Raw genomic sequence first — 13,985 nt, 5'->3', positions numbered from 1 at the left:
GCCACCAGAGCTGTGGAGAGTGCTGCTCTGTTCCTGGCACCCTACCTTCAATGTTGAGCACATATTTCCATGAAAACATGCTCAACATGGTGATACATTTCTATAGTCTTCTGTATGAAGTGCTAATATTTAGGTACATTTTCTTTTTTATTTATTTATCTATTTTATTATTATTATTATTATTTTTGCGGTATGCGGGCCTTTCACTGTTGTGGCCTCTCCCGTTGCGGAGCACAGGCTCCGGACGCGCAGGCTCAGCGGCCATGGCTCACGGGCCCAGCCGCTCCACGGCATGTGGGATCTTCCCGGACCAGGGCACGAACCCGTGTCCCCTGCATTGGCAGGTGGACTCTCAACCACTGCGCCACCAGGGAAGCCCTAGGTACATTTTCAGTAACAGAAAATGTTATAGCCTTGCCCAGGAACCTCACTATCAACAATAATATCATCCTCATGAAAAATGCATTCTGAGTAGTGAGGCACTGAATAACACATGGACTCCTGAAATCCAAGTATTTCTTAATGTGGTGGCTGTCTGGTTATCTGGCTGATTTCTCTTTTCGTAGGAAAAGATATATTTTTAAAACTATGTGTGCTGTTTTACTAAAAGAAAACAAAACAAGAACACAAAATCAAAAATTAACATAATCGAGGTATTTGAATGTACCTGGACCATGGCTATTTCGTTAGTGACGAGACCGTAACGGATAACGATATTACATTCTTTAATATCCAGACCTTCTTCTGCCACTGTGGTAGCGATAAGCAGATTTATTTTTCCCGAGCGAAATTTACTAATGACTTCTTTTTGTTCATTCTGAAGAAACATTTTAGTAAATTAAATGTTGTAACACTAAACACATTAAAATCTCCTAATTAGGAAAAGAAATATTAAATTGCAACTGGTCAGTGTAAATTAAAGGATTAAATCATACACGGATTTGCTGCCATCTGTTTTTGGCGTTGAACAAAGACATGATGGTGAGACAACATTTGATTTCCAATCTGGGATTACTACACAATGACAAAAATATTTCCATCCTCCAGTCTGGAGGTGGGAAGGCCATCATTTATGCCAAGGAAACAAATTGATGGGTGACTTGGGAGGAAGAAAGGAGATGCTTTCAGTTGAGAAGAGGATATAGCAATGAGAAACGAAAATAGGCTTTGCTTTTTACTATTGATACATTAATTTCAGACTCTTTAACAGAGGATAAGATGCAGTGACAATTTTAAAGATGTAGTTGAATTTTGAGTCACAGAGAAAATACACACAGTATACTGCATTTGGTCATTTTAAGAGACATTCAAGCAAAACAAAAAAAAAGAAAGAAATATTCCTGGAAGAAACTGAAAACATTGGCTGCCTCCAGCGAGGGGAGCTGGGAGACTGGAGGACAGTGGTACATCCTGTACCTTATTAATTTTGAAAGAGGTAAATATATTATCTGTTCAAAAGGATATAAATAAAAATGAAAGAATAAGTTATTAAAACATAATTAAAACAGCTATATTTGCAATTAGAGAAAGAAGAACAAAAACATCCCAAAGTTAGCAGAAGGAAAGAAATCATAAAAATCAGATCAGAAATAAATGAAAAAGAAATGAAGGAAACGATAGCAAAGATCAAGAAAACTAAAAGCTGGTTCTTTGAGAAGATAAACAAAATTGACAAACCATTAGCCAGACTCATCAAGAAAAAAAGGGAGAAGACTCAAATCAATAGAATTAGAAATGAAAAAGGAGAACTAACAACTGACACTGCAGAAATACAAAAGATCATGAGAGATTACTACAAGCAACTCTATGCCAATAAAATGGACAACCTGGAAGAAATGGACAAATTCTTAGAAATGCACAACCTGCCAAGACTGAATCAGGAAGAAATAGAAAATATGAACAGACCAATCACAAGCACTGAAATTGAAACTGTGATAAAAAATCTTCCAACAAACAAAAGCCCAGGACCAGATGGCTTCACAGGCGAATTCTATCAAGCATTTAGAGAAGAGCTAACACCTATCCTTCTCAAACTCTTCCAAAATATAGCAGAGGGAGGAACACTCCCAAACTCATTCTACGAGGCCCCCATCACCTTGATACCAAAACCAGACAAGGATGTCACAAAGAAAGAAAACTACAGGCCAATATCACTGATGAACATAGATGCAAAAATCCTCAACAAAATACTAGCAAACAGAATCCAACAGCACATTAAAAGGATCATACACCATGATCAAGTGGGGTTTATTCCAGGAATGCAAGGATTCTTCAATATACGCAAATCAATCATCGTGATATACCATATTAACAAATTGAAGGAGAAAAACCATATGATCACCTCAATAGATGCAGAGAAAGCTTTCGACAAAATTCAACACCCATTTATGATAAAAACCCTGCAGAAAGTAGGCATAGAAGGAACTTTCCTCAACATAATAAAGGCCATATATGACAAACCCACAGCCAGCATCGTCCTCAATGGTGAAAAACTGAAACCATTTCCACTAAGATCAGGAACAAGACAAGGTTGCCCACTCTCACCACTCTTATTCAACCTAGTTTTGGAAGTTTTAGCCACAGCAATCAGAGAAGAAAAGGAAATAAAAGGAATCCAAATCGGAAAAGAACAAGTAAAGCTGTCACTGTTTGCAGATGACATGATACTATACATAGAGAATCCTAAAGATGCTACCAGAAAACTACTAGAGCTAATCAATGAATTTGGTAAAGTTGCAGGATACAAAATTGATGCACAGAAACCTCTGGCATTCCTATATACTAATGATGAAAAATCTGAAAGTGAAATCAAGAAAACACTCCCATTTACCATTGCAACAAAAAGAATAAAATATCTAGGAATAAACCTACCTAAGGAGACAAAAGACCTGTATGCAGAAAATTATAAGACACTGATGAAAGAAATTAAAGATGATACAAATAGATGGAGAGATGTACCATGTTCTTGGATTGGAAGAATCAACATTGTGAAAATGACTCTACTACCCAAAGCAATCTACAGATTCAATGCAATCCCTATCAAACTACCACTGGCATTTTTCACAGAACTAGAGCAAAAAATTTCACAATTTGTATGGAAACACAAAAGACCCCGAATAGCCAAAGCAATCTTGAGAAAGAAAAATGGAGCTGGAGGAATCAGGCTCCCTGACTTCAGACTATACTACAAAGCTACAGTAATCAAGACAGTATGGTACTGGCACAAAAACAGAAAGATAGATCAATGGAACAGGATAGAAAGCCCAGAGATAAACCCACGGACATATGGTCACCTTATCTTTGATAAAGGAGGCAGGAATGTACAGTGGAGAAAGGACAGTCTCTTCAATAAGTGGTGCTGGGAAAACTGGATAGGGACATGTAAAAGTATGAGATTCGATCACTCCCTAACACCATACACAAAAATAAGCTCAAAATGGATTAAAGACCTAAATGTAAGGCCAGACACTATCAAACTCTTAGAGGAAAACATAGGCAGAACACTCTATGACATAAATCACAGCAAGATCCTTTTTGACCCACCTCCTAGAGAAATGGAAATAAAGACAAAAATAAACACATGGGACCTAATGAGACTTAAAAGCTTTTGCACAGCAAAGGAAACCATAAACAAGACCAAAAGACAACCCTCAGAATGGGAGAAAATATTTGTAAATGAAGCAACTGACAAAGGATTAATCTCCAAAATTTATAAGCAGCTCATGCAGCTCAATAGCAAAAAAACAAACAACCCAATCCAAAAATGGGCAGAAGACCTAAATAGACATTTCTCCACAGAAGATATACAGACTGCCAACAAACACATGAAAGGATGCTCAACATCTTTGCTCATTAGAGAAATGCAAATCAAAACTACAATGAGATATCATCTCACACCAGTCAGAATGGCCATCATCAAAAAATCTAGAAACAATAAATGCTGGAGAGGGTGTGGAAAAAAAGGAACACTCTTGCACTGCTGGTGGGAATGTGAATTGGTAGAGCCACTATGGAGAACAGTATGGAGGTTCCTTAAAAAACTACAAATAGAGCTACCATATGACCCAGCAATCCCACTACTGGGCATATACCCTGAGAAAACCATAATTCAAAAAGAGACATGTACCAAAATGTTCATAGCAGCCCTATTTACAATAGCCCAGAGATGGAAACAACCTAAGTGTCCATCATCGGATGAATGGGTAAAGAAGAAGTGGCACATATATACAATGGAATATTACTCATCCATAAAAAGAAATGAAATTGAGCTATTTGTAATGAGGTGGATGGACCTAGAGTCTGTCATACAGAGTGAAGTAAGTCAGAAAGAGAAAGACAAATACTGTATGCTGACACATATATATGGAATTTAAGGAAAAAAATGTCATGAAGAACATAGGGGTAAGACAGGAATAAAGACACAGACCTACTAGAGAATGGACATGAGGATATGGGGAGGGGGAAGGGTAAGCTGTGACAAAGTGAAAGAGCGGCATGGACATATATACACTACCAAACGTAAGGTAGATAGTGGGAAGCAGCCGCATAGCACAGGGAGATCAGCTCGGTGCTTTGTGACCGCCTGGAGGGGTGGGATAGGGAGGGTGGGAGGGAGACGCAAAAGGGAGGGGATATGGGAACATATGTATATGTATAACTGATTAAATTTGTTATAAAGCAAAAAGTAAAAAATAAAATAATAAAAAATAAAAAATAAATGATTAAAAAAAAAAGAAAGTGAAAAAAAAAACAGCTATATTTGTGAAAAAATCTGAATTTTGAAAGTTAACATAGGTAAAGAAATCAAATATGCACTCTGGCCCTTGCATAGGAGGAATGATTGAGCATAATCCTAGCTTGACGTGGCCAGTGGAGTTTTATTTTCATAACCATTCTTATCAAAGCTGTTGGTCCAGTGGCCTTTGGTGCACATTCACCCTATCTTTTGCCCCCAAACATTAAACAAAAATACACCTGTCAGACAAACGTATGTTCTCCTATTCCCATCCCTTTCTTTTCAGAGGCAGCATGTCAGGTGTCTTTATTTGACTCCTAACTGCTGGAGAATCCTGCAGAAAGATAGCTCTCCAGTCTTCTCTGATAATTTCTCCTTGCACTCATATCCACTGATAAAAAAACTTACATGTCTTTGGATTTTAGCAGATGTTTGTGCCTTCATTCACAGGAGCAACTTTAATAAGGAAAATTTCAGACACAGTGTCAGACCCTCAAATCATATCACATAGATGCCTAAGTCCTCTTCCAGTAAGTCCAGCTCAGTTTACAGGTGAGGATGTGGGGAGTGAGGAAGGGGGCATGTTCTAAATTTTGGCATGCAGCCACCAAGTCTGAAATGGATAAGGAGCAAAAACTAGCTTGAATGCATACCTTCCATTTTTACCCCATCTCTTTTCAAAGAGGAGCTGAGGCCACATAAAATCAGTCTTAACACTAAAGTTAATAGAATAAAAACTTAAAAACAGGACCAAAAGTGAAAGAGTATAGATGTATTACTTGCAAGGATTAACACATAGGCTGAGAAAATGAACTTCAATTTTGCCTGTGAGTTTCCTGGAAGCTAGGGCAAAAAGGGAAACATATTAAGTAAACCAGCTCTCATCATAAAAAAGGATGTAAACTCCTTATCCAACAAGGAGTTTGTTTTTTGAAAGAAAACAATGCTTTCTCTGGCATAAACTTTAGAGGCAACTTTAACATGAGTACTTGTAGAGAGTATACTGAGAGTTATGGTGGACAATTTCAAGAATGACTTTTTTCATCAAACATTAAAACAGATTTAATTTGCTCCAGTGGACCAAATGATGATGAGCATAACAGAACTGAAGTGTCCCCTTGTCCAGCAAGACTGAGGACCAATATGACTTCAGAAGAACATTTTACTCTAAAAGCTATCCTGGTTTCACCCATGTTTATAATCTCTATGACTGTCTTTTTTCTCTCCCAAGTGTTTTTTTTAATACTGTGCACAAAAGTAGTATAATGAATTGAAAACAAAACAAAACAAATCTTAAAAAGGAAAAGAAAATCTCTCATAGTCCCAAATCTCTAACACATCAAATGTCTTAATTTTTCCAAGTTCCCTTAAAGATCTCATTCTATGCAAACATATTTTACATAATTCTAATTATAATGCACACATTTTTGTGGAAATTTGATTTTTCCACTTGATATTATATTGTAATTGTTTTCCCATTTTGTTACTAAGTTTAAATGTCAATCATTTTTTGCAAAGGAAACTCAATCTAGAAAGTTCCTCCAAGAATGTGGAAAAAATGATTCCTAGAACAATGGTTAGCCTATCAAATACCACAGATTGATTGCTATTAAACAATTTTCTTTCAAGAACAAGTGTTTCATTCCATTAAAGTATTGGTGGGTTGGTGGGAAGATTGATGAAAAAAAGACTACAACTAAACTGGGAAGGGAAATAACGGCATAAGGAAAAAAAAATCCAAAAGGATGTTTTCACCTGCGTCATGGGCTTGAACTCACTGCTGTGTCCAGCTCCAATCAGATGGTGGGCTTTGACTCCTACTTCTGCAAATTTTTCATTTTCAGTAATCCACTGGGAAAGGGCATATGCACTTTGTCGTGTTTTTGTGAAAATTATTCCTCGTGCTGATTCCTCGGCCTTTGTATATTGCTCCATTATGGTGTTTCTCAATTTGGTCAGCTTTTCATTTTCATGTTCTGGGTTTACAGCCAGCTTTTTCAACATTTTCTTATTTTCTTTAAGAAATAATTAGTTTATTTATTTTCTTTGTTATTGAAGTATACTTGATTTACAATGTATTAGTTTTGGGTGTACAGTAAAGTGACTCAGTTATATATACATAAGTATTATATATATATATTCTTTTTCAGATTCTTTTCCATTATGGTTTATTACAATATATTGAATACAATATTACAAGATATTGAATATAGCTCCCTGTGCTACACTGTAGGACCTTGTTATTCATCTATTTTATAAATAGTAGTTTGTATCTGCTCATCCCAAACTCCTAATTTATCCCTCTCCCACTACCTTTCCCCTTTAGTAACCATAAGCTTGTTTTCTATGTCTGTGAGTCTGTTTCTCTTTTATAAATAAGTTCCTTTGTATCATATTTGAGATTCCACATATAAGTGGTATCATATAATTATTTCTCTTTCTGACTTACTTCACTTAGTATGATAATCTCTAGGTCCATCCATGTTGCTGCAAATGGAATTTTTTTCATTCTTTTTTATGGCTGAGTAGTATTCCATTATCTATCTATATCTATATCTATCTATTTATCTGTCTATCTATCTATACCACATATTGTATCCATTCATCTATTGATGGATTTTTAGGTTTCTTCCATGTCTTGGCTATTATAAATAGTGCTGCTATGATTGCAGTGTTTGCATCTTTCAGAATTAGAGTTTTCTCTGGATATATGCCCAGGAGTGGGATTGCTGGATCATATAGTAACTCTATTTTTAGATATTTGAGGAGCTTCCATATTGTTCTCCATAGTGGCTGCACCAATTTACATTTCCACCAGCAGTATAGGAGGACTCTCTTTTCTCCACACCCTCTCCAGCATTTACTATTTGTAGACTTTTTAATGATGGCCATTCTGACTGAGTGTGGTGATACCTCATTACAGTTTTGATTTGCAAGAAATAGTTTAAATTAGTAAAATATGTGAATAACTAACTGGAAGATTTTATATAATGAAGTACTAAGATGTTCAACTACAGTTACTCTTGTGCCATATCTAATAATTAGGCTAGTTTTTAAGATAAATTTATTGCAGTCATCTTGACAATAAAACCAGATGACCAAATGATTAATTATGATCATACAGCTCATGGCTACTTAATCCCATCAATCAGAAATAGCCCCAATATGAGGGGGATTTCTTCTTTCATAATGAAAGATTATTTTAAGAAGGACTTTTGGAGAGCTCTTGAGAAGCAGTGGGTTCATGCCAAAGAGGTAAATGCATGAGACCATGCAAAAATGTTACACTGATTCTTACCCAAAAATAAAGTCATGAGAAATCCATCTGTCTCATCCAGCTTCAAAGGTTTCTTTTCATCACCTGCATCTTCATCATCATCACCATCATCATCACTCTCATCACTGTCATCTCCTAGGACTGCAAACTTCTTTTCTTTCTCATCGGTGTAGAAAGTTTCAAGGTGATTATATGCATCAATCATTCGGATTGTATCATTAATTTGTAGGGCCTCATTGTACTTCCTCAGATGTTCTGCACAAACACGATCTTTGCGATTTCCTTCTCTTGCAGCTATGAAAAATATGTTATGTAGAGTGAAATAATGATAGAACACCCCCTCAACTGTGCTGTGGACTTGAAAATGTTTATGATACTGACTCGAAAATAGGCTTCACCATGTCTTTGAAATGAGCAAATTAAGGCTCAAAACGTGCCATGAGCACTAAAAGGGGGCAAGTTTTTTGACTCCTAGACTTGCTACTTGTATTCTGCGTCAGCAAGAAAACATACTTGACTCGTGCTGACTCAGAGGAATGGCATGAAAAACATATTGTTTGCGTTTGCATTTGGAAACAGAGACACTAATATTTATCTTAATATTTTAAATATACAATAAGTGAAAGACTCTGGAGATAAAGAGAAAATGAATTGGTGCCTCTTTCCTTAGATAAGGAATTAGAACGTGTTTATCCTTGTCCTACTCAGAACACAGAAATTCCATTGGCTCTTACACTTACTTTCAGTTTGCTTAGGAATATGTGATCTGGAATCATGGCATAAACATGGGATAAATTGTGTTATGTCAAAACCCAAATTACCTTTTTTTTCCATTTGAATGAGCCATTGTTCATAGGGCTGAGTTCCAAAATCTGACATTGGACTAATTTGGCAAAAAGTTTGAATCTTTGTCATTATTTCTAGAAGTTTATCTTTAAATGGATCCTAAAAACAAATTATACACTTATTCTTACATGTTTATATTGCTGAATGAATAACATTATCTTTGTTAAAATAATTTCCATGTTATAACAAATTTGATTCAGAATCTTTGTCTATACAAAGTAACAAGTCACTCTGATCACCTCTTTGTACACTGATTTTTTTTTTTTTTTTTTGCGGTATGCGGGCCTCTCACTGTTGTGGCCTCTACCGTTGCGGAGCACAGGCTCCGGACGCGCAGGCTCAGTGGTCATGGCTCACGGGCCCAGCCGCTCCGCGGCATGTGGGATCCTCCCGGACCGGGGCACGAACCCGTGTCCCCTGCATCGGCAGGCGGACTCTCAACCACTGCGCCACCAGGGAAGCCCAGCACTGACTTTTTTTATCAGCTTCTCTTTTACTTCCACCCTCGAGCCACACCACACCAATACCAGGTATCCCTGCTGGAATTTCCAATTTAAAAGTTTGCAAAAATAAAATTAATGAATGATAGACACTTTGAATGCTAATAGTAATTTTTAAAATATATATTAAAGTAATGCCCCAATTATCTAGAAAGCTTGTAATTTAATTTAGAAAACATTCCTTTTTGAAGAATTGGTTTCAGTATTATTTCTATCAAAATAAAAAGTTAAAAGGTAGAGTTTTGAAAAAAGCCAGACACAGAAGAGTACATACTATAGGATTTCATTTATATAAAGTTCAAAAGCAGTCAAAAGCCATCTTTGGTGTTAGAAGTCAGGATAGTAGTCATCCCATGGGGGGTGGGTGACTGGAGGGGAGAATGGGAAGTTTTGAGGGTTGTGGCAGTGTTCTGTCTCTTGATCTGGATTTTTCTTTTTTCTTTTTTTGGCCGCACTGCGCAGCATGTGGGATCTTAGTTCTCCAGGAATCAAACCGGAGCCCCCCTGCATTGGAAGGGCAGATTCTTAACTACTGGACCACCAGGGAAGTCCCTTGATCTGGATTTTGGTTATACAGGTGTGTTCAGTTTATGAAAATACAGCAATCTGTACATTTACGAGTTTGAACTTTTCTGTACATGTGTTATGCTTCAATAAAAAGTATAACCAAAGTTAATTAAGGTAAAAGGTAAGATAGCAAATTCTTTTAAAATATACCCTAAGGGGACTTCCCTGGTGGTCCAGTAGGTAAAGCTCTGCACTCCCAATGCAGGGGCCCCGGGTCTGATCCCTGGTCAGGGAACTAGATCCCACATGCATCCCTCATGCATGCCACAACTAAGAGTCCGCATGCTGCAACTAGGAAGTCTGCATGTCACAACCAAGAAGTCTGCGTGCCACAACTGGGAACCAGCACAGCCAAAATAAATAAATAAATTAATTAATTAAAAAATAAATAAATAAAATAAAATATACTCTGAGGATGTTGTGGATTTTTTTTTAGACTGAAGGTCAAATATATTCATTATCACATACATATAAATGAGATAAACATAGCAATTAAAAGGTAAAATGCTGTGAGATTTAAAACTCAGGTATGTCCTACATACAAGAATCAAACAGTTATAACATTCTCAAAATGAAAAAATTATATACAAGAGATAAATTATATAGGAGAACAGATTAATAACTATTACTTTGCTTTTTTATGGAGATATAACTGACATATAACACTACATTAGGGGTTTTTTACATCACTTTTTTTTTCACACACACACACTGTATTTTATTTTTACGAGATCAATAAACTGACACCAAGCATTGTAAATGGATGACCACAGATGTTGTGGATTTTTTTTAATGATTACAATTAGAAACATGCATTTAAACTTATCAAATAAAACTGAATAAGTAACAAAAAGTGAAGAAAAATAAAGTACATTCAAATGTGCCACTTCAGCTGGAATAGATAGTGCTGTTTTTCAGAATTTCCAAAAAAGAATGACCTATGGCAATTGGTTGCTAATGTTAGTTCAGTTCCTACATTTCAAACACAATGTTATCTGTTCTGCATATTTCATAATTCAACATCCTTATGAGGTAGATTTGCAAAGATTACACTTATTATCAAGTACACACAGCTAAAATTTATGATGCTTTTTATATTTTACAAAAGAAAGTACTGACATAATGTACTGGTTATAATGTTCAAACTGACTCTCAGTTGGTTTTTATAATCAGTGAAGGTGTTCATCACAAAAATACCATTAAATTAAATATTTCACTGCTTTACTGTAAGTAATTTCATAAGAAAGTAAATGTGTCAGGTAGGTAGGATTCCCATTATCATTGCCAACTGTAATCTGTTGCCTCTGTTCAATGTCAGGAAATCAATTCTGGAATTCATCAAGAAAGTAAAAAGAATAAAAGAAACTATGGTGATCCCTCTAGTTTAGCCTTACAACCCTCCTCATCCCCTCCGCCACCCCTACCCCATTGTGGCTCATATGCAGTCAACCAACTACTGAGCTACTCTTCATATAAACTAGAAAACTGAAAGGAGAATTGAAGAGAGACTTCACAGCAGTGCTTTGCTGCCCAATATCAATAAAAAAGGAATAACACTGTAACTTTTTTGCTAAAAATTTAAAATAACATTCTTCAGATGGTCAGTATAAATAATCTTTGCATTGTTCAGTTGTGTACCGTATCATCCATCAAATGAATATAAAAATTTAAGCACATACTTCTTTGGTGTCATCTGCGATTACGAACTTTTTACATGGCTCCTTTATTTGGTCTTTAAGTTGATTAGTATTTTCTTTCACGGTTTTAATGGTAAATGCATCAAGATTGGCACATATCTGAAAAAGAGACATTTTTCAATATTCAAATACTTTTCCCTTTCAATTGATTCAATGTAGAATTCTTTCTCATGTAAGAAATAGGTAGCATGATTTGCTAAACATAGCATTTTAGTATTGCTTTACTGTGGATCTGACTAACCAAAAACATTTATCCTGATAGAGTAAAAAAAGAACTTCTAAATCAAGTTGGTGAAAAATTCCAGAACAAAAAAGTATTTATTTTCATTCCTTACATTCCATTTTCCAGCTGGAGAGTACAGAAAATTGCAGAGATGGGAAGAGAATGGTTATGAGCTAACCATATTACATGAGGCATTTTAAGGCTCATCTTGACATCCATGGATCATATTACCACTTTCTTCTACATATAAAAGAGGGCAGTGCAAAGACAGGAGCAGCCAAAGCCCATGTGCCTGGATTTGGATTGGAGTTAGTCCTAAATGCTAGTAATTAATTATATGTTGGACCCAATAATTGTGCTTTTGTCTACTCTATATGATTTTTACTTACTTCAACTTAAAGGGACTTAAAATACAAATGCAATGCCTTGGTGCCAACATACTTTGTGAGTTACTCTGAATTCATTCAATGCTTGAGATCAACAACAGTACTTTATGTGTTGTTACCATTTGGGGGCAGCTGACAAGAAATACACCTTTAATTAAAGGTTCTCATATCTCCATTTTCCTATTTAATTTGAATTGCCCAGAATCTGAGTATCACACAGAACAAAAAAAGGCACAGAAGAAAATAAATTTTGAAACTCATGGAATGTGTATAAAAATTAGAAACTTTCATAGTTTATGCATATTTCTATATCAAGTAGATCATTACGTTTAACAATAGGGGTAGATATTTAAAAGAAGGTATTTCATTTGTCCCAATTTTTCACTAATTATGTTTGCTTTCCACAATTTTTGTGATTTTTTCTGTGTCATAGTTATTTATTAAGGCACTTACTGTTTTGTAGAAGATTGAGTGTATTTACTTTGAAGTGTATAGATTTCACTTAAGTGACGATCATGGAATACCATGTTTCATGCATGCCATGGCACTTGGACTTAATCTTACCCAAGAAGCACTGGCATTTTCTTTAACTTTGGTTTTCTTGGTTATGCATAAAGTTAATGATTTACTTACTTTTAAAATGTGTTCTTCAGCTTTGGCTTGCTTTTGGGCTCCTCCAACACCTGGTGATGCTGTCAGTCCCAGTATCTGAGGTAAGGGAATCACTGGTTTGTTTTCTTTCTCAAGTCTGTTATTTTTCAACTTCTGGTTCAAATAACGCCTCATGATGTTATTATAGACTGCTTCTTTGTTGGTGTGATGGCATTCATCAATAATGATGAGAGAAAAGTCTTAAAAGAGAATTCAAATGGTTCATTTGTCCATCTTGGCAAGGTACAGTGTAAAAGTACCTTTAAGCTAGGAAACTGAGCAGCCAAGCACCTTTCACCTTTTAAGGGGAAATGTAACTATCCTAGCCACCTGTATATACAGATGTTTGTGTATATTAATCATGAAACTATCCCTGTTAGACACTATCCCCACTTAATAGATGAGTTTTGGAAAATTTATAGATCTAAAAAGTGTTATGGGATGGACTTCAAACCCTGGCTTTTTCCTCAAAACTCTCAGGATTACATTTTTGTTCTTTAAAAAATATTTAACTTTAAGTTGGTGAATTTTATTTGCATTCTATCAAATGAAAAACATGATTTAAAAAGGAATAATTTTACCTTGTTTTAACATTGCATTTAATTATTATGATTATATATACTTCTTTCCCTACCTTTTCTTCCCATCCCCCACAAAATAGAAAGGATTGTATTTATTCTATGGAGAAGGCATATCTAACAGGATCCACTAATATGTAAAAAGAACTTGTCAGTAATTAAAAATACAGAGTAAATGAAAAGTCCAGTAAGTGTTTGATTTAATGATGATATTCTTATGCAGAATAAAGTGATCTAATTAAGAGCTTATCCAACTTTTTGTTTGCTTCCCTAAGGAAGAAGGATTTGAATGAAAACTTAAGCAATGGAAGACAATCTAAATCAAAATTAATGAGTGGGAGGTTAGGGTTAGCAGATGTAAGCTTGTATACCTAGAATGGATAAACAACAAGATCCTACTGTACAGCACAGAGAACTATATTCAATGTCCTATGATAAATGATAATGGAAAAGAATATAAAAAAGAATGAATTATATGTAGAAATGAATCATTTTTCTGTACAGCAGAAATTAATACATTGTAAA

At 35.5% G+C, this 13,985-nt stretch overlaps 1 protein-coding gene and 1 long non-coding RNA gene across 2 annotated transcripts in view; one reads left to right on the top strand and one right to left on the bottom strand.

Moving 5' to 3' along the window:
- The window catches only part of IFIH1 (interferon induced with helicase C domain 1), a 60,304-nt gene that overhangs the window by 5,499 nt on the left and 40,820 nt on the right, over positions 1-13,985 (bottom strand). Inside the window, exons 7-12 of the mRNA XM_081242560.1 lie at positions 12,865-13,082; positions 11,605-11,721; positions 8,834-8,957; positions 8,034-8,306; positions 6,491-6,750; positions 668-817 (exon numbers count right to left, since the gene is read on the bottom strand). Of these exons, the coding sequence (XP_081098686.1) occupies positions 668-817; positions 6,491-6,750; positions 8,034-8,306; positions 8,834-8,957; positions 11,605-11,721; positions 12,865-13,082 (1,142 nt within the window). The remainder of the gene's footprint in view (positions 1-667; positions 818-6,490; positions 6,751-8,033; positions 8,307-8,833; positions 8,958-11,604; positions 11,722-12,864; positions 13,083-13,985) is intronic.
- LOC308621819 overlaps positions 1-13,985 on the top strand; it is a 32,060-nt gene that overhangs the window by 15,739 nt on the left and 2,336 nt on the right. The window contains exon 2 of the long non-coding RNA XR_014016509.1: positions 12,885-12,944. This is a non-coding gene — a long non-coding RNA (uncharacterized lncRNA). The remainder of the gene's footprint in view (positions 1-12,884; positions 12,945-13,985) is intronic.

The sequence above is a fragment of the Mesoplodon bidens genome (assembly GCF_964165515.1).
Source record: "Mesoplodon bidens genome assembly, chromosome: 8".
In the NCBI taxonomy this organism is placed as follows: Eukaryota; Metazoa; Chordata; class Mammalia; order Artiodactyla; family Ziphiidae; genus Mesoplodon; species Mesoplodon bidens.
Note: the sequence above shows the minus strand (reverse complement) of the source record. Positions and strands in the feature narration are given on the sequence as shown.